This window comes from Pongo abelii, chromosome 17 (assembly GCF_028885655.2).
Source record: "Pongo abelii isolate AG06213 chromosome 17, NHGRI_mPonAbe1-v2.0_pri, whole genome shotgun sequence".
NCBI lineage: Eukaryota > Metazoa > Chordata > Mammalia > Primates > Hominidae > Pongo > Pongo abelii.
The window spans coordinates 39,288,951-39,307,117 of NC_072002.2; the positions used below are offsets into that span (position 1 = coordinate 39,288,951).

The 18,167-nt window shown below is 40.1% G+C and overlaps 1 protein-coding gene across 10 annotated transcripts in view; it reads right to left on the reverse strand.

Annotated features, from left to right (window-relative positions):
* The window catches only part of ZNF521 (zinc finger protein 521), a 344,704-nt gene that overhangs the window by 46,214 nt on the left and 280,323 nt on the right, over window positions 1–18,167 (reverse strand). For 4 of the 10 annotated variants that reach the window (XM_063716865.1, XM_024236035.3, XM_063716862.1 and 1 more), the window contains one exon: window positions 2,189–3,008. The exons of the other annotated variants lie outside the window; for them this stretch is intronic. In XM_063716865.1, coding sequence (XP_063572935.1) covers window positions 2,979–3,008 — 30 coding nt within the window. In that variant the 3' untranslated portion in view covers window positions 2,189–2,978. Of the gene's footprint in view, window positions 1–2,188; window positions 3,009–18,167 lie in introns of those variants that run through there. 10 annotated transcript variants of the gene reach the window in all.

Here is an 18,167-nt window from a genome sequence, read left to right on the forward strand (position 1 = left end):
TTTATACTAGAGTCTGGGAAGTCTCTGAGAGGCAATGTTGTTAAAGGCATCTTGGGATACACCCCTGGGTTGACACATTACCTGCTTTCTGTAAATACAGAGCAGCTTACCTTTAGTAAAATATAACTCACTCATTAATAACCAGATGTTTTAAAGCTTTAAAAAAATCATTATTAAGCATGACTATTTCATTCTAAATGCAAAATCCTGAATGGACCAGAGATCTTAATTTTTAAAAAATATAGCTGAGTATTTTGATTATAGATGTACTTGCATATTCTCAGCATACTTCATTATTTATGTAGCTGGTGAAAAAGCTTTTTAATTAAATAGCGTGCTGGCAATCCATTGTGAAATGTATAGATGCAGGTTTCCTAGCATTATGAAGCTGAATACAGATGTTCGCCAACTTACGATGGATTTAGCCGATGCAACCCCATTGTAACCTGAGGAGCTACTGGATGTGTATTACTTTTGCACTGTGATAAAGTTAAAAAACTGTAAACTGGGCCAGGTGCAGTGGCTCACGCCTGTAATCCCAGCACTTTGGGAGGCTGAGGCGGGCGGATCACGTGGTCAGGAGTTTGAAACCAGCTTCGCCAACATAGTGAAACCCTGTCTCTACTAAAAATACAAAAAATTATCTGGGCATGGTGGTAGGTGCCTGTAATCCCAGCTACTTGGGAGGCTGAGGCAGGAGAATCGCTTGAAGCCGGGAGGCAGTGGTTGCAGTGAGCCGAGTTTGCGCCACTGCACTCCAGCCCGGGTGACAGCGCGAGACTCCGTCTCAAAAAAAAAAAAAAAAACCCAAAACAAAACAAAACTGTAAGCTGAACCATTGTAAGTTGGGAACCATCTGCACACACGCACACACACACACACACACACAACATTCTGGTGAGCACACATACTTTAATCACTATAAAACACTTGTTTCTGAATGATCTTAAAATTTGACCAAACCTTTTTTATATTGCTAACATAATAGGGTAATTTGCCACCACTCCACTTGATTACTTATGTTTAATGTATTCAACTAATTTGGAAATATGGTAGGGTAGTGGTTCTCAACGTGTGGCCCCCACACCAGCAATACCAGCATCACCTGGGAACTCCTTAGACAGTTTTGAGCCCCACCCCAGGCCGACTGAATCAGCAGCTCTGGGAGTTGGGCCCAGCACCCCAGGATGTACCAAGCTCTCTAGGTGATCCTGGAACAGGTTAAGGCTCGAGAGCCATGGGATGGGGATTATGCACTGTGGTGCTGGTAATCTTGGTTTCATCAATGGTTCTCCTGGTGACACGTGGTCACAACAAAGTCAACTGGTCCCTTCTTTTAGTTCCCCACCAAAAAAGTGCTGTGAGGATTCTTGTTTGTTTAAGGTTCAAAGATCTCAGAGCTTAAAAGAGGTCAAAAGACTCACAGTGGCTTAAATATTTTCAGCATAGTTTGCATGATGGTTGCCCATGAATACCAGGTCTTTACTTACCAATTTTGACTAAACGTGAATATCAGGGTTCACGTTACACATAGCAATTCTTTTCTTCTTTCAAAAAACAAAAAGAAGCTCTGAAATTAGAGCTCTTACTTATTCACCCTTGGATGGCAGGCTGTAGTGGAGGCAACCTTCCAGAGATGCCCCATGCCTGGGTGAAGGCTGATGATCAGGTTCTGTTACCTTCCTGGGCTGGAGGAACCAAGGCCGGGAGGTGAAGGAACTCCCACCGGGAGGCAGTGCCAGAACTACAACTAACAACCATCTGACTCCTCGCTCTGTGCTTTGTCTTCTGAATGAACAATGCTGCTTCTTAAGTACACATAAGCCAAACTGCCTCTCAAATTGCAGCCATCTACTTTGAGTTCAGATTTGCACAGCATGACATGAATTGGGCTGCAAATTATGCAGAAAACAGCCATCACATCCATCTGTGATGTCAGAATCCTCAAGTACAATGTGACCTGTTAGTATGTAACAGAGTAGAAGGATACTGTGTCTGATTCCTTCCCTATGAAGAGTGATGAATATCCTTCCAGATGCATTTGGCCCAGTGTGAAAAGGTTAAATATGATTGAGGTAATGCCTGTGATATGCTCAAGAGCAGATTTCATATCCAAGGGTGCAGGCAATTAGATTTTTTTTAATGGTGTAGTAACTAGAGAAAGAAAACACACAAATACACTCATACCTAATGGTAAACTGAATTTATTTCCTTTTGGAAAACAATTCCAGTAATCTCCAGGTTCAGACCGCAGAGTAAACATTAATAACAGTAACATACAGGTTAGTTCAACTGATTCAAGAATTTGGCTGCGTGAAATCATTAAGGAAAACCTTGAACACTCAAAGCTTCAAATGTATCCAGGGAAAAAAAAATTCTTTGACAGTCTACATAACAACTATTGCATATATAGTGATGCTACCTGTCACATTGCAAGGCTTACAAATATATATATATGGGCCTTATCCAGCTGTGGGGTTCTGTTCTGTGAGAACATCTCTTCTTGGTTTGCAAGAATCTTCAGCAATAAAAAATAGTCTTGGATTTAAGCGCTGATATACCAAAGGAGAAATTCTAGGCTTAAGTGTAAAGAAAAGGAAGTCCAACCATAGTCTCATGTATAATAGTTGTTTTTAATCTTTCTTCCTTAGAAATACTTTATCTTAAGCCATTTTGGTCATAGTCTTTTTTTTTTTTTTTTAAATCTTGCCTGAATAGGGCCCAAGTCCACTTGTCTTTATAAGACCATTTCAGTATCAGACGACATAATACATGTGCAACACTTTATATACAAGGGGTCTATCCGGTGCGCAAAAGTTCAAACACATGAACATCCAACAGTTTGATAATACAAGTTTTATGGTACAATACAATGTTTCTGAATAATATACATTAACAATGAAAGTTTCGTGCAAAGAGTAAAACATGTTCCCTTTTTGTGCCACAAAAGCAATTCTCCTTGAGAGACTGTACTTGCACTAACTGCTGTGTTGGGTCATTGTATGATTCTGTAAATAACAAAAAAAAAAAAAAAAAAAAAAAAAAAAAGAAGAAGAGAGGGAAAACAAACTTCAGTGATTTCATTTTCATCAGACCAAGCATATATACATGTAATTAATTCATATTGACTTGAACAGAACAATGAGTTTCTGCCCTCTGATGAATAGTACTCATGGGTACCCTCCAATGCTAAAAAAAATCTACTGCTTCTTCCCCAGGGAGAAACAGACCCAGAGATCTTCTGAACCTGCTGCCACCCATGAGGGCCTGGAAGGAGAAGCCAGGGCAGGAGCCTCCTTAACGTGAGATGGCTGGCTGGCACCTTGCCTTTTCTCCACCTCTGCCATGTCTTTCTATAATACCCTCTCACCATCCATCATCTCTTCTTATTAAGATAGGACCCAGTGTTCAAGGAGCAGGTAGCACTGTTTTAACAGTTTTATGGATCTGTGCATGATTTCCATTGGTTACATATGCCTCTGTTCCAATCCCTCTGAGACTGTAACATCTTGACAACAGGGGCTCTATCTGCCCCTGAATATGGGTATGAAATGCAAGAGTTACCTGGCTGATGATGGACAGTGGGAGCAGCCCCCCTCCTGAGGGTGGGTTTTGGGCTATGATCATACCGTGGCTCAGGAGCAGATTACAGTAGCCTGCCATGTCTCCCCTGTCCCCAGATGCTCTTTCTTAGCTGACACAGCCTGTGCTGTATATTGGTGGTCTCCGCTCATCTATGCTAGCATGTCCCCTTTCTGAGTGAATACCCTCTTTCCAAATTGTGAGAGGGTAACTGGGATTGCTGGGCAACTCAGGACCACCAGCCAGGCCCTGAGGGTGGACACCGGGTGGGAAGGTTCCAGAACCAGGCCTGGAGTATGGTCACAGATGTGCGGGATATTTGCCTGGAGCATAAGCCTGGAGATGGCCTGATCTCCACTCTCCTCCTCTGTGCTTTCCTGGAGCCATGTTCTCTCACTACTCACTTGTATCCCCTGACCCCAATCCCTTCTTATTACAACCTTGGGGACAGCTCAAAATATCACCACTTCCATCCTCACCCCATCTAACACTGATCTCTCCCTTCTCTGATTTCCTGCTGCACTTTATACTGCCTATATGGGATGCATCTTAGGTCTTATCTCATGATTATTTGTAGGCCTGTCTCTCACCCATGCCAATAATTCCAATGTTCATTCATTTATTCATTCCTCTACAAGCATCTATTGAAAACGTACATCAGCACCTAGAACATGCCATAGCGCTGCAGTGCTCAGGAAAGAGGGGTTGGCTATCTCAGTGACTGGCTGGCAAGGCAAGGGCTACTGGAGAGGAAGGGCATGGTCCTTGCCTTCATGCCTTCAAAGTACTCACAGTCTAAAGAAGGTCATGTGGACACATAAAAGTAAAGTAAGATGGCAAGCAGACCATTAGAAAAGAACACAGAAATGTCACGGATACACCTAAACCTGCCTAGCCATTGGGGAAGGGTTCCCGGTGGATCTAGCACACTGACAGCCGGAAACATGAGCAGAGAGTACAGGGAGGGCACTCTAGGCCAAGGGACCCACACGGGTCAGGGCAATGAAACAGGAATGTGCAAGGTACGTTTGCAGACCGGCAACTTGTTTAGATTGGTTGAATTCTTCTGGAGTATTCTGAATCAACAGTACTCACGAGACATGAAGATGGAGCTGGTTTGGGGCAAGAATATGAGCTGTCTTATCTACCTTGCTAAAGAGCTAAGACTGTCTTGTAGGTTAAGGGAGCCATTGGAGTATTTTAAGCAGAGCGATTCATCTTGGAGATGTTTGTTATCTCTTCATCCTTTACAGCAACTAGCAAACTGCCTGCTCCCTGAATACAGGCTGAATGACCAGAGGTTCAGCTGAGAACCAATTGGGGCTGGGTGCAGAAGTGGTGGGGCTGGGAGCCTTGTGAAGAGGACTTAGGTCTTCCTTGTTCCATTTCAAATTTAGCTCATTTTTGAAAAAGATGGATGACAAATCATGATGGAGAACAGTATTTCACTCTCCCTTATTTAAAACATATCTTTATAGTCCCAGCCTCAGAGTGAATACAGGAAATAGCAATTGTTTTTATGCCAGCTCTTTTATCTGTATATTGATTTTTAATACTTCTGAAAAGTACTTGTCACCAATATGTAGACAGAAAGGGTAATAAAAGTACTAATGAGACCAAAACACTTTGCTATTTTCTTAAAAATCAACATGATTCTGTTCAGAAAGGTTATAAACAATAAAAGTTTGATTACTCAAAATACACCACGTCTAAGCCTTCTTAAACCTTTTGCTATCTCAGAGTCAAGTTTATAGAAAGGTTTTTTATTTTTAAAAAGTCCAAAAAGAATGACCAATTAAGTACAAGAAGATACGATAATACAGATCGAGCATCTCCAAATGGGAAAATCCAAAATCCAAATACTCCAAAATCTGAAATTTTTGAGCACCGACATGATGGCATATAGGTGACAAAGCTAGTGACACCTTTGCTTTCTGCTGGTTCAATGTACCGAAACTTTGTTTCATGCACAAAATTGAAAATATTGTGTAAAATGACCTTTGGGCTATCTGTATAAGGTATATAAGAAATATAAATGAATTTTGTGTTTAGACTTGGGTTGCAACCCCAAGACATCTCATTATGCATATGCAAATATGCCAAAATCTGAAATCGAAGACAGTTCTGGTCCCAAGCATTTTAAAAAAGGAATACTCAACCTGTATTTACCTAAATGATAGGACTCTGACAGAAAGATGGGTGTTTTTTTCTTCTTACCAAATCAAAGTAAAAAAAATCAGTTTAATTACATTATTTTCAAATGTTTAAGTGCTTATGATGGACACTCCACATGTGATTGGATTCTAGGGGTTAGTAAAAGAGTACACAGTGCAATTTTCCTGGTGTTTTTATATGTGCTCATATCAAGATGCTACAAGAACCCAAAACAAACTGCCCATAACAATTGGCAATGGTTGTGTGTTGTATGCTTTCATCCTCAACCAAAGCCATACAAGTCTCTTCAGAGGTGCAAAGGACATGAACAAATACACATACATCACTTACTACAACAGACTGAAATTGTTTAATAAAGGAGTTATGTTTTGCATATAAGAGAGAGGAATATAAATCATTTGTGAGAAGGACAAGGGTATGGCTTGTGAAATTCAAAAATAAAGCAACCCAATGTAAGTAATATCAACCTAAGAAATCTGGCATGAGAAATGTAAGGGCAGAAAGTCCTCTTGGTGTGGAGATGCCTGCAGACCACGGAGGTCTCTTATTCTCATTTTGTTTGGTTTCCCTTTTTTGCTCCAGCCCAACGGAGAGCTATGGCAGGGTCTCCCCAGGCCTGGCTGTCCACCATTGGCAGTGATGCTCATGGTGGAAGGCAGCATGTTCCTAGAGCTTCTTGGGCAATGGATATATTTGTGTTGGAAACAACCCCGCCATGGGATTCTGCTCTATCCTCAAGGGCTTGCCTTTGCCACCTTTGAGGATCCAGCGGATGTATCTGTTCTCCTCCCCCACACAGTATTTCAAGTCCACTGGAAATACAAATGGCCTCATTTCATTTTCTGGGGGAAGGAATGGAATATCTGAGCCACAGTTTATCCGATTGGCTTTTAGGTGTTGGTGAGAACAGATGCGAAGTCCTAGTCTCTGGTCTTGACTGAAGATTCTCTGACTAGAAAAACAAGAAGTTGCTTCATGGGAGCACTCAGTGTTTTTTGTGTTTTCTGATGCTCACAGACATTATTTCTTTAGAAAGGGACACAAGAGACAAGTGGGAAGGATAAAAAAGTAGACAGCAGAAGCGCCAAGCAAAGAGAGGGTAGGCTCTGAGGCCCGGTTTGCTCTCCCCCTGGCTACTTGCCACACCACAGAACCAGTCCTGAGACAGCAAGGACACAAATGCATATGAGCAGAAAGCAGAAAAATGCTGCCAGGCCATCCACAAGCAGCCTTCTCTCTGTGCAAGAGTTTTCAGCTCTTTAGGTCCAGAGGAAACCACTACACTAGAACAAAGCAGTGGGTAATCTCACCAATTTTACACAGCAATTCACAGTCCCTAAAGTACTTTAATGCAATGACAGGTTATGAGAAAAAATATCTGTTCCAATGAAGGGAAAGTGTTTTACATAATTGAGAAGAACATCAGTGCAACATTGGTGGAGGTGGGGGGTGAAGACAGAAAAGGAAGTAGGAAGAGAAGAAAACTTCTGTAATCCCACAGAGAGCCATATTCTACTCTGCAAAAAGCCATCTCCTGGAGACCCCATGTCTAAGTAACTGAAAATTGCAAACCATTAATCCCAGTTATGAACAGTTGTTTTACACGAGGGGGGTTTGTGTTAAAAAAAAATCAAATCCACAACATACCTTAAAGCTTAAAAGAAGATCCATCTAGGTATGATACCTTAATAGTGAGGTTTCAAAAACACTTTCTTTACTGTAAAGGGCCCCATTTGGAAGGAGTGTGCTGTATGTATTTTTTTTCTCTATAAATGTGAAATTAAACTTAGAAAGCTAAAAAACAGATGAGGGCCTTAAAAATTCCCTTCTAGCACTATGTATTTCTTTTTAAATATGAGATGCCTTTCATTTTACAAGACTGGAATTCTCATTTTGGGCTTGGCACTCTAACAAATGATTAATTCAGCCTCCTTTTTTCTGAGAGCTGACCACATTTGCTGGTCAAACAGTTTAATCCTATTTAAAATGCAATCCAAGAAAAATATTTTTAAGTAAAAATAAAAATCCATGATCCTTTGAAACTGTTCACCTTGGCTAAAGACATTCCATTTTCCTGCAATCTTGATGTAAATTTGAATTTTTGCACCTCTATCAATGATGAAATTCAGCTTTGGAGGAAAGCCAGGGGGAACCTATCTTCCTAGAGTTGAATAATTAAATTCCCAACCCCAAAACTTACGCCCAGAGATCGCCTTCACTTTTCTAATTCTTTGGCAGAGACCATGTCTCGTCTGTGCTTTGTAACACTCTGTTGGCATCGGCAAAATGTTACGTATCAATGGTCATAAAAACAAAAATGGCATTTGAATGGAAGTTTTGTGAAATCTGTTGATTCAAAGATGTTAATCATTTTTACCATGACTTGTTTATTTATAGCCTTTTGTTTCAAACAAATTCTGACAAGCTTTTAAAACTAAGTAAAAGAGCCAGCATGCTATTTTAAAAAGGAATGAAAAAAAAAAAATAACAAGCTTTCCACTAATTCACTATGCCATTAGAAACCTGAATTTAAACTGCAGTTGTATTTAATTTAAATGAGATGTTTTCTAACTAGATGAAATAGTAGGCAATTGTGGCTCAGAAACAATGCAAGGCAGGAAGAAATAAAGAAATATAAAGATTAAATGTGGCTGTTTCTTTCAACAGATGGTGACAGCACCATGGCAGCATGTTGTTTTTTCTTTAGTTGAAGAACACAAACATCCATAATCAATCATCACTGATTAACTAATTATATTACCCTTCCTTTTATCACTTGGGTTGGACCTTTATCCATAAACACTGAGGATAATCGGTATGCTCTTATTTTTCTGGAAGTCTATTCTAGTTCACATAGAGCCGTGCAGTTACAGACTGCAAACAGAATTCTACATTACTGTCCACCTTTAAGCACTATTGCTTTTTTTCATTTTTTATTTTTTTTTAAACAAAAGCAATTGGTTTCCAACAGGCTGGATAATAAGTCTTTTGACCTGCATTCTTCTTTGACCCATTAAGGTCACCCCTGTGCTCGGGCATATAGCTGACTTAGGAAATGCCTGCAAGTCCTACATTTCATCTTCTGCCCACTCAAAATAAAGCTTTCTTTAAATGTGTCTGTACGGGTCCCTGAAGGCCAAAGAGGCATCCCTGTAGTGGGCAATGGAGGGACAGAAGCTTCTGCCTTTATTAATGAATGCAGACCATTATGAGTCTGGCTGGCTCCTTCCCTGTTCCCAGAAGCATATACTGTACGTGACTTAAAATGCTAGAATATTGACACAAAGCGAGCTGGGCACCCCTAAGGAAAATTACTCCTTGGATATAATGTAGGCTCGTAACAGCTATTAGAGTACAAAATAAAACCCTCCGGGATCAGACTGACATATACCGCATTCTACCTAGTCCTCAAACATTAGAAGAATTTCTTTGTGAAGGCATTCTCAAGGACAGCATTAAACTGACTTTTGTAGCAATCTGCAACAGCTTTTTGGCTTAGAGCTTTTAGTACTAAATCTCTGGTTCGAATCAATATAAGTACTATATCTTCTATATTAATCAATACATTTGGTTCAATACATGTTCTATTAAATTATACTTTCTAATCAAGATTTTTACATTTCCACCCTCTCTCCTTTTCATTCCCAACTTCTTATGCTAGTAAAATAGTTTTAAAAGTGTATACAACTAATGATGACAGGATCCTGGCTTATTTCCCCTGAACATTAAGAGAAAAAATAGTCACAACGGCAAAGGGTGACCTTTAAGCATCTTAATAAGGTTAACAGGATGTGAATGTTAATAAATTAACATTTTCAAAGTCCACACAATTACAAAAGTACTCATAATTTTCAACTGATTAAAAGTAAATTGCTACGGCTCTGGGAGTACCATTAGGAATGTTCTAAAAATTACACTGAAGACCAAAATCACCCTCAAGTACCCCACTTTGCCCACCCCAAAGTTTCTACTGCCCACAACTATATAAATCCTGGCTGGGGAAATCTGGGATAATTGTGTTTTTATGGACCTTACCAGGTAAACATCAGGACCATATCTGTGGATATTGCATTTTTGTGAGCTATGCTATAGTTCAATGCATATTTTTTAAAGGACAAATACACAGTATTTTCCCTAAGTGCTATGAGAATCGAAAAGACATATGCATAGTGGATTTTTCATAGCCAGGGAAGTTGACTCATAATCTTTACATTTGTAGAATCTGCTAGAATGAAGTTCTACTCTTTTATTATGACATAGCAATGGCATTTCCAAACGGTCATGTATGCTTTTGCCCCTCTCTTTAATGCCATGAATGTTGCATTTATGATCATGTTTGCACTGACAGAATTTCCCTTTTTATTTTTCATATGGTAATGTCATCACCATGAACTTACAGAGACACTGATGCATTTTCTTTTGACATTTAACAGTTCACATGGGCTTGGTCTGACATCTCAAAGCATTTTCTGGATGACACTAAGCTATATTAAAGCAAAAGGTGAAATGGCATCATCAGAAGCGATCAGAAGAATACAGGATATTAAAGAAGGGAAAGGACTATTAGGGCATTTAGTTTGTCCCCTTGTAGGAACATAATTGTTTGATAAAGTTTACACACTAGGCCAGTCTTGAATGATTCTGGCAATGAAGTTGCTATCATACCTCCCATAGGAAACAATTTCACATTCTAATAAACCTCACTGAAGGACATTTTTGTTGTTGTTCTCTGGACATTTGTGCTAACTACGTCCAGAAAAAGGGTGATCTGAGATAATCCTGAAGGATGAGGACACTGGCATGTTGATGAGTTTATGTTCCAAACACTAGACCATGTACCTACAGTATAAAGTTCATCCATCTCATCCAAAGCAACCTAGAAGACCATCCAGTACACCACCTCTCAGTCATTATATAAAACACATCCCATTCACTTGCTTGGTTCCAGAGAGGAGCCTGAAAATAGATTTTAGAAGGCCAGTGGGGCTTGCCTTACACAAGCAGGGTTTCCCAACCTCAGCACTACTGACATTTGGCGCTGGACAATTCTTTGTTGCAGGGAGTTGTCCTGGGTATTGTAGGATGTTTAGCAGCATCCTCAGCCACTACTGCCAACATGCTAGTGGCATCTTCCCAGTTGTGACAAGCAGAAATGTCTCCTGACACTGCCACATATCTCTTGGTGGGAAGCATCTCTCCCACCAGGGAGATATTGAGGAACACTGCCTTATACTGTTTGAAAAACACTTGTGCATGAATAAATGAAAGCTGGGAAATAAGGAGAGTTCCGAATTTAAAGGTTTTGAAGAATTTGCAGGGAGGAACTGATCTAAAGGGGAAGAAGAAATGGTGGTCTACGAGGTGTGTTAAATAGCTGTAATGAGGAGGTCTTGTTAATGACCTGTCTTGTTATTGACAGGTTTAAATTAGAGGTCAGACACAGGAACAGGTGGTCATAAGGAAGGTATATAATTGTTTTGAATTTACTTTGTATTGAAAACACATTGAGCTTGCTATACCATGCTTGAGTATGCTACTTTGTCTTCATTATAAGATGGTATTTTCCCCATTTTAAAAAGAGAACTGCAAAGGGACACATATACCACATGAGACTGTACTGCAGTAAATATATACTGTACTGCAGTAAAATGTAGTCAATGGGTGAACGTGGGCAAGTGTACAGAAACTGTAGAAAGAATTCTTCCGAGATATATAATGGCATTGTTTATGTAAAGAACCAAGTATTTCCAGAAGTGTTCATTCTTTTAGTGACTTATCAAGACCATCCATATACCATTGATGAACAAAGATGGCACGTTTTAGTGGCAATCAATCAATGCTGCTTTAGGGATATTTGCAATCTAATAATGTTTAAAGGTACCCAAATATTAAACTCTGGAAATCAGTATTTGGGGAATGGAAAAAACTATCTACTTTGAAAGAACTACAGAGCCATCATCCTCAATTTGTTGGTCTAGACTCAATGGCAGGTGAATCAACTACACCTGTAAGTAATACCACAGAGAAAGAAAAAATTGGTTTCAGAACTGGGGGTTGGGGGTGGTACCTAGCAGCATCTGGTCCAGTATCTTATTTTATAGATGAGAAAATTAAGTCCCAGAGGGTTGAAGCCAACACTCAAGGTCTTAGAGTTAGTCCCACGGCTGAGCCAGCTGTACAGATAAAGGACACTCATTGCCATAGCCCAAACCTTCTATCTGGAGAGACAGGGTGCTCTAGGACACAGAGGAAGGGCCCTTCACCTTATGTCAGAGGCTTTGTTCTTGGAGGAGTCACACATGCCTGGTGCGGGAGAGATGAGGAGGCAGAGGTAAAAAGGGAGTGAATGGCCCCCGAAGTAGAGGGAAGAGCAGCAGCAAAGCTGAGAACCAGAGGGCAGAAGGCAGGGGGCAGAGGGCAGGAACTGTGTAGGAGCTGAAGCATCTGGTGGAGCTGCAGATATGTCCGGCTGTGCAGGGAGGTAGGGTCAGTTCAAAAAGGGCCTATTTTCACCACATTTTGCTATTTTCTGAATATCAAAAGAGCTGGAAAAGCCCATGGCGGTTACCATGTACCAAGAATACCCAGTTTTGCCTTAGTCTAACGTGAGTCTTCAGAAGCCTGAGCAAAGACTAATTATTTAAATAATGCTAAGTCCTAGTTGCTAACATAGAACAATTCCTAGTATTTTGACAATTAAACATTTTGGAGATATAAAACAAGCCCTTTAGTCCACCAGCTTCCAAAGGACAATTTCTACTGTGACGTCATACATGGGAAATGTTAACATCGTGACAATCCCATTTTCCATTAAGAACTTAAAAACAGTAGTAAAATTGTAGTTGCAAGCTGACCCCTATCTGTTGTGCATACCTGACAAGCTTGAAAATTTCCCTCTTTGCAACTGACAATAGCGTGCACTATCTACTACATTGAGAGTGGGGGAAAAGGGTGCCGAAAGGGAAGAACAGGCTAAAAAGGGCAAAATGGCCACTGGGAAATATATTAAAGAGTAAGATGTTTATTTCTAAAAGAAAACAATGAATTGAGCTGTCTGTTTCCATGCAAGAAGCCGGCAGAAAATTTAAATCAAACTATATAAAGCCAGCACCAGTGAGAGGGACAGTGTAAAGATTTCACTCAAGATTCTGGAATTGCAGGATTCCAGCGTACTGTGGGACAGAAGGCTTTGATAGGCAATACTGTCTAATAAGATATTCAGGGATTAAGTCAGTGCTTCACAGACAGATGTGTCCATGTGCCAGTTGTTGCTAAGCTTTAATTTTTTCCCCTGTAATGTTTAATTTATCACACTGGCGCTTTCTAAACTAGAACATCTGTAAACAAGGTTAAGAATGACCTCCTTCCAATTTTACATCCATGAACAGTGCCCCTTCTTCGTGCTCTAATTTTAGATACCTTAAAGATAAATAAATCTTTGGAAGGAAGAAAAAAGAAGGCTTGTCTGACACTGTAATGTGTTCATCTTGGGCGAATACAAATTTCCTCTCTGCCAGCTCTCGGTGCACACAACCAACTCTTGCTGCTGAAGCTATATTCAAGCATCCCCTTCCCAGTCAAATGCAATTAAACAAACTTCTGCTAAATATTTAACAGCCTTGTGCACTAATTAGCGGCAAATAATGGAAGCTTAAATTGATAATTGCTCAGAAATGTCCTCTTACAAACATTACAAAATTCCAACTCCTCCCTTTTCTCTTAGATTTTGAATCCCGGAAGGTTTTTGAAGAGAATTTAGTTAGTGAAATTAACTATAATCATATCACTTGGCCAAGATCTCAGAGTTAAGTTTGGCTGTTTTGCAGTCAGCTGCAAGATTCCACTGGCATCATTTACTTCACTTCCGTGTTTGAAATCCATTGAAATTTAGTTATACACTGAAAGATGGTGGAGCAGGGCATTGATTTAAAAACTGACTGGCAGGCTTAGGATTTAAACTCTGGTCCACCAGATTCAAAAGGTCATCTGATTAGAATGGGAGAAGCACAGGGTGTTGTAATTTATATTCAAAGGTAACCTTTGTAGGAAGAAGGAGGGAGCCAACACTCTTTCTGCTTTTCCACTTGATAGGGACATGGATTCCCTTCAACCAAATTCCAATAATTATGAAAAATAGTTTATTGAACTTGGGCAAAAAGCAAAAGAAATGCCACTTCCTTGTAGTGTATTATTTCTTTTATTAAAAACACTGCCACACTCCCTAGGAGGTAAACTCACATTAAGAGTAAGTCAAACATGTTATAAATCATTAAGAATAACAGAAAAACATCTTTCCCCACCATAAACAAAAAACAAAAAACAAAAAAAGAAAGAAAAAAGAAAAAAAAAGCTTGTCTACTATGGCATATGCTTTGGTAAAGATATATAAAAATAAAACTGTGAAAGGACAATGTATTAATTTAGATAAACTGTGTTAAGTACGAGCCACCTCCTGAGAGGTGTGTGTGCGTGCGTGTGTGTGCATGCAAGTATGTGTGCGTGTGTGCGCCATGTGTGCGTGTGCGTGTGTGTGCGTGCGTGTGTGTGCGTGCGTGTGTGCATGCGCACAGGAATACGCCTGTGCGCATGTCCATTTCCATGCCTAAGCGAGTATTGCACAGGGCAAAAAAAGAGTTACATACATGCACTGCTTCTACAGGTAAAATTCCTGGTGTTTGCCTTTGATCTTTCTGTCTCTCTGGGGACTTATTCCTGCATGGAGAATGCAATTAGAAGGAGCCCCAAGTAACTCTTGTTTTAAGATCTAAGCAAGCCCTTTAAAAATGCAAGTATTTCACAGGCCCAATTCTGTTTGGTTATCCCCTACTTTAAATAAAAAATCTGAGTTTGGAGAAGAGAAAACATTTCACACTCAAGTTTGGTGCTTTTTTCTTTTTGCCTGTGTGCTTGCTTTTCTTTCTCTTTTCCCTGTATGTTATTGTGTATTGTTGAAAATTTCAGGTCTCTTTCTTTAACGATCCCTTCCTACCCCCTAAAATCATCCCGGTTTATTAGCAAGTTCATACAGGCACAAAGAAGTCAGGAACGGTTGGGTGCATTTCCTATTCTCTATTAAACCTGTTCTTAAGATATATTTTTATTCTTTCTTGTCCACGATTTCCCATTGTCTTATACTCTTTAAGGTCTTAAAATGGCAGAGCTGCCCCCACTCTCTGCCCTGCCAAGAAGAGCTTCTATTTGCTTCAGAAACCCACACGTGAAGTTCCCATTCTCCTCTCACTTCCTGGGCACCTTTTCTGGCTTTACTTCTAGGTCTCTGTGGGACAGTTTCCTCACCCCTTATGGTGCACAGAGCTACTGGAAAGAGAACCCTTTAATTCCTCCACACAGAGATGTGCTGTAGCTATGGTGAGAGTAATCTATAACCCTCACATCCTTAAATAATTTGCTACTCCAAGTTAATTTTAATTCATTACAATAAAGCAATATAATTAAAAAAATCTCTTTAAAGTGAAGTATTTAACATGATCCTGAAAGAAAGACAGTCTTGACTAACAGAGGGCCAGGCGGCAGGCATGGTGCAAACTCATGCAAATTCAAAGGTGAGCCATAAACAAGAACACACAGCAACACTGCCATGCATAAAGGGCCAGGCAACGGGAGGCCTCATTCTAATCAGTCCTCAAAGGAACCTGCCATACAGAAGTGGCACTTATTCTAATTTAAAGCCCTCATGCTTGCTTCAGTGTTGCAAAATTTATAAAAGAATAACTTCATTACACCGCCTGGCACTTCAAACACAAATGCAAACCAGCCACAACACAGAAGGAGCTGGACAAGAGGAAGAGAAATATTCCCAGAGAGTTGTTAGCTCAGATATTAAAATAGAGTCTGCATTGTGGTGCTTCTCTTTCTGTGCAACTTTCCTTCACCATGACTCCTGCCACCAGGCTCTTTACTTCTGTCACGAGTCCTGTTGCTCCTGTGAGTCTGCTTAATAACACTGAAAATCATTCAAAGCGGTTTGGCGAGCCCAGTCACATGCAGAAACACATCTGGCAGTACATAAATGAATGCTATTCAATGTTCCTTGCCTGGTCTGCAGAGGAGATTGATTCTGAACACACCACTATTACAGTTCCCATTTACTTGGGTATATATTTCAGACTCACCTAAGTTGTTGAAAAACTAATGGAAGAAAAAATTTCTTCTCCTTAACCCTGGCACTCAAGAAAGAAAACAATAATAAGGGTTAAGTGGAAACAGTCTACTGAATCCACGCACGGTGCAGGAGAAAAGTTATTGTCACATCCTAAAACATATGCTTTAAAGGGAACTTCTTTTTCTCCCCTGAATCAGAGTCATAGAAACACTACAGAAAAATTACTTCAGGCTAGATTCCTAAGCTACAATGCAGTGTGTGTCAGAACACACATCATTTCATGCTGAACTGTCAGCATATTTCTCAAAATCATTTTTTTTGGAATGTAATGAAACGACAAATCTGGAAGCCTGTATAAAACCTCCAAGTCTCTGAGAAAGTATGTGTCACCCACAAGTTAAACTAAGCATCATGATCTTGAGAGATCCCAGTAATGAACCACTCCTTTCCTGCTCAGTGTTTCTCATCACCTTAGTGGGCACAAATCTGTGCTAAGATTTTGCTTCAGAGAACAGAGTGAGCGTTCAAAAACCTTGAAAATGGCAATCCATGGATGAATAAGAGGAAATGGCCTTAGGGTAAGTAAAAGGTGAATCTCTCCAAGGGTTACAAAAGACAAAGACTGTTTATCCCAGTTTTTCAGAATTTTGGAGTGGGATTCTTGCTGTTGGTTGGAAGAAAGACCTGTTATAGGGTGCTCAGACCAGGCTGACCGGTGACCAGTTCCACGTAATGGATGTGAAACTTAAAGTTGTCACCAAAAATTGCAGGATGATAGGAGTCATATTCTTCTTAGGGTAAACAAATATTGAAATGAATTATCTCTTATCTTTATATCATTGTTTTATAGTGCTGGAAGCTTTTTATATCCAAATAATGCAATATACTGGTGAAGGTAAGTTTGCATTCTTTTTTCTTTCCATGAATACAATCGAGCTAATCAGATGGAATGAATGAGCCAATTCACTTATAGGCCGCCTTTATTATATAATAAAATATGGATTATTGATCTTGTGGAGTTGGCAATGCATGATGCAAATTCAGTGAAGGAAACCTCCAAAATTGGAATTTGAGGCTATTTGTATTGACGCTTGAATCTACTTGGAACTATTTTCACTTTTGAAAAACCATCAAAATAAAACAACACTAAAACTAATTAAACCCGGTGTTCCAAAAAGGACAAAGAAAAGTTAACACAGAGGCGTGGGATGGAAGGCTGGGATGGCCCTATAGGGTATAATCTCTTGTTCTATTTCAGTGGAGGGAGAAGAAACAGGCAGGCTTTTTGGGCCTGTCTGTGGAGTAGTGAGTACAAACTTACTTGCTAGACCCAAATGTACTGCCTAGGCAACTTGCTACAAATCCTACCCAGCCCTGTAATAAGAGTCAGTGTATTGTTGTGGCTCTCACACTTGTGAGGCAGACTTGTTTAAAATACAACACTGGGCTGTCCTAGCAAAATCCTTTCATCTCTTATCTCTTAAAAAATGCAGTAATCAGCCCGTGTTAGGAGACAGCTCTGAATACAAGGGTCACATGGCAAGGAAAGCCTACACAGCAAACACTGAAGGGAAGAAAGAACGTGAGCTATGATATTCAACGTGTATTTACACACCTCCGTTCTGCCTTCCCGTTCCCCTTATAAATCTGCCCCAAGATACGATGGCATGCTGATTGCTATTTGTGCTCTGCTACAAGGTCCAGGCCAGACTGTCTCCTGTATTCCTTATAAACTTCTCCCAGCTCTTCCCTACAGAGCAAGCACGCCCTTCCTTTTGACAGAGTTCACGTCCTCTCTACCTTTTTATGGGCCACATCCGCGTGCCCCCCACATAGCAGCACAACACAAACATGTGCCTTTCTCCTCAATTTTTTTTTTTAAGAGTAAAAACAGGCTCTGTGTTTTGGTAGGCATCCCTCCAAAGCATAGGTGAACGTCCATGCGTTATGTTTCCGAAAACGACGCCAATGAAAGGGAGGAATGAGAGATGCTAAACAATGCCGCACCAAAGTTGCAGACTGTTCGGCTACAGTCCAGAAAATGAATCCAATTTTTCATTCTGTCATTATAAATATTTCATTGCAAATGGTACTGATTTTCTGCAACTGTGGTTAAGCAGAGGGCCTCTGTGTGAATATTTAAGAAAAAAAAAAAAGGAGGAAGACAACGAAGAAGAGGGAGGGGGGAATTAAAGGTTAGCAACCAATTAATTTCTCACTTGAAATGTAAAAGATTCTGGGAGAAATTCAACAGTGATGTAGTGTGTGACTCAAAGAAGAAGAAAAA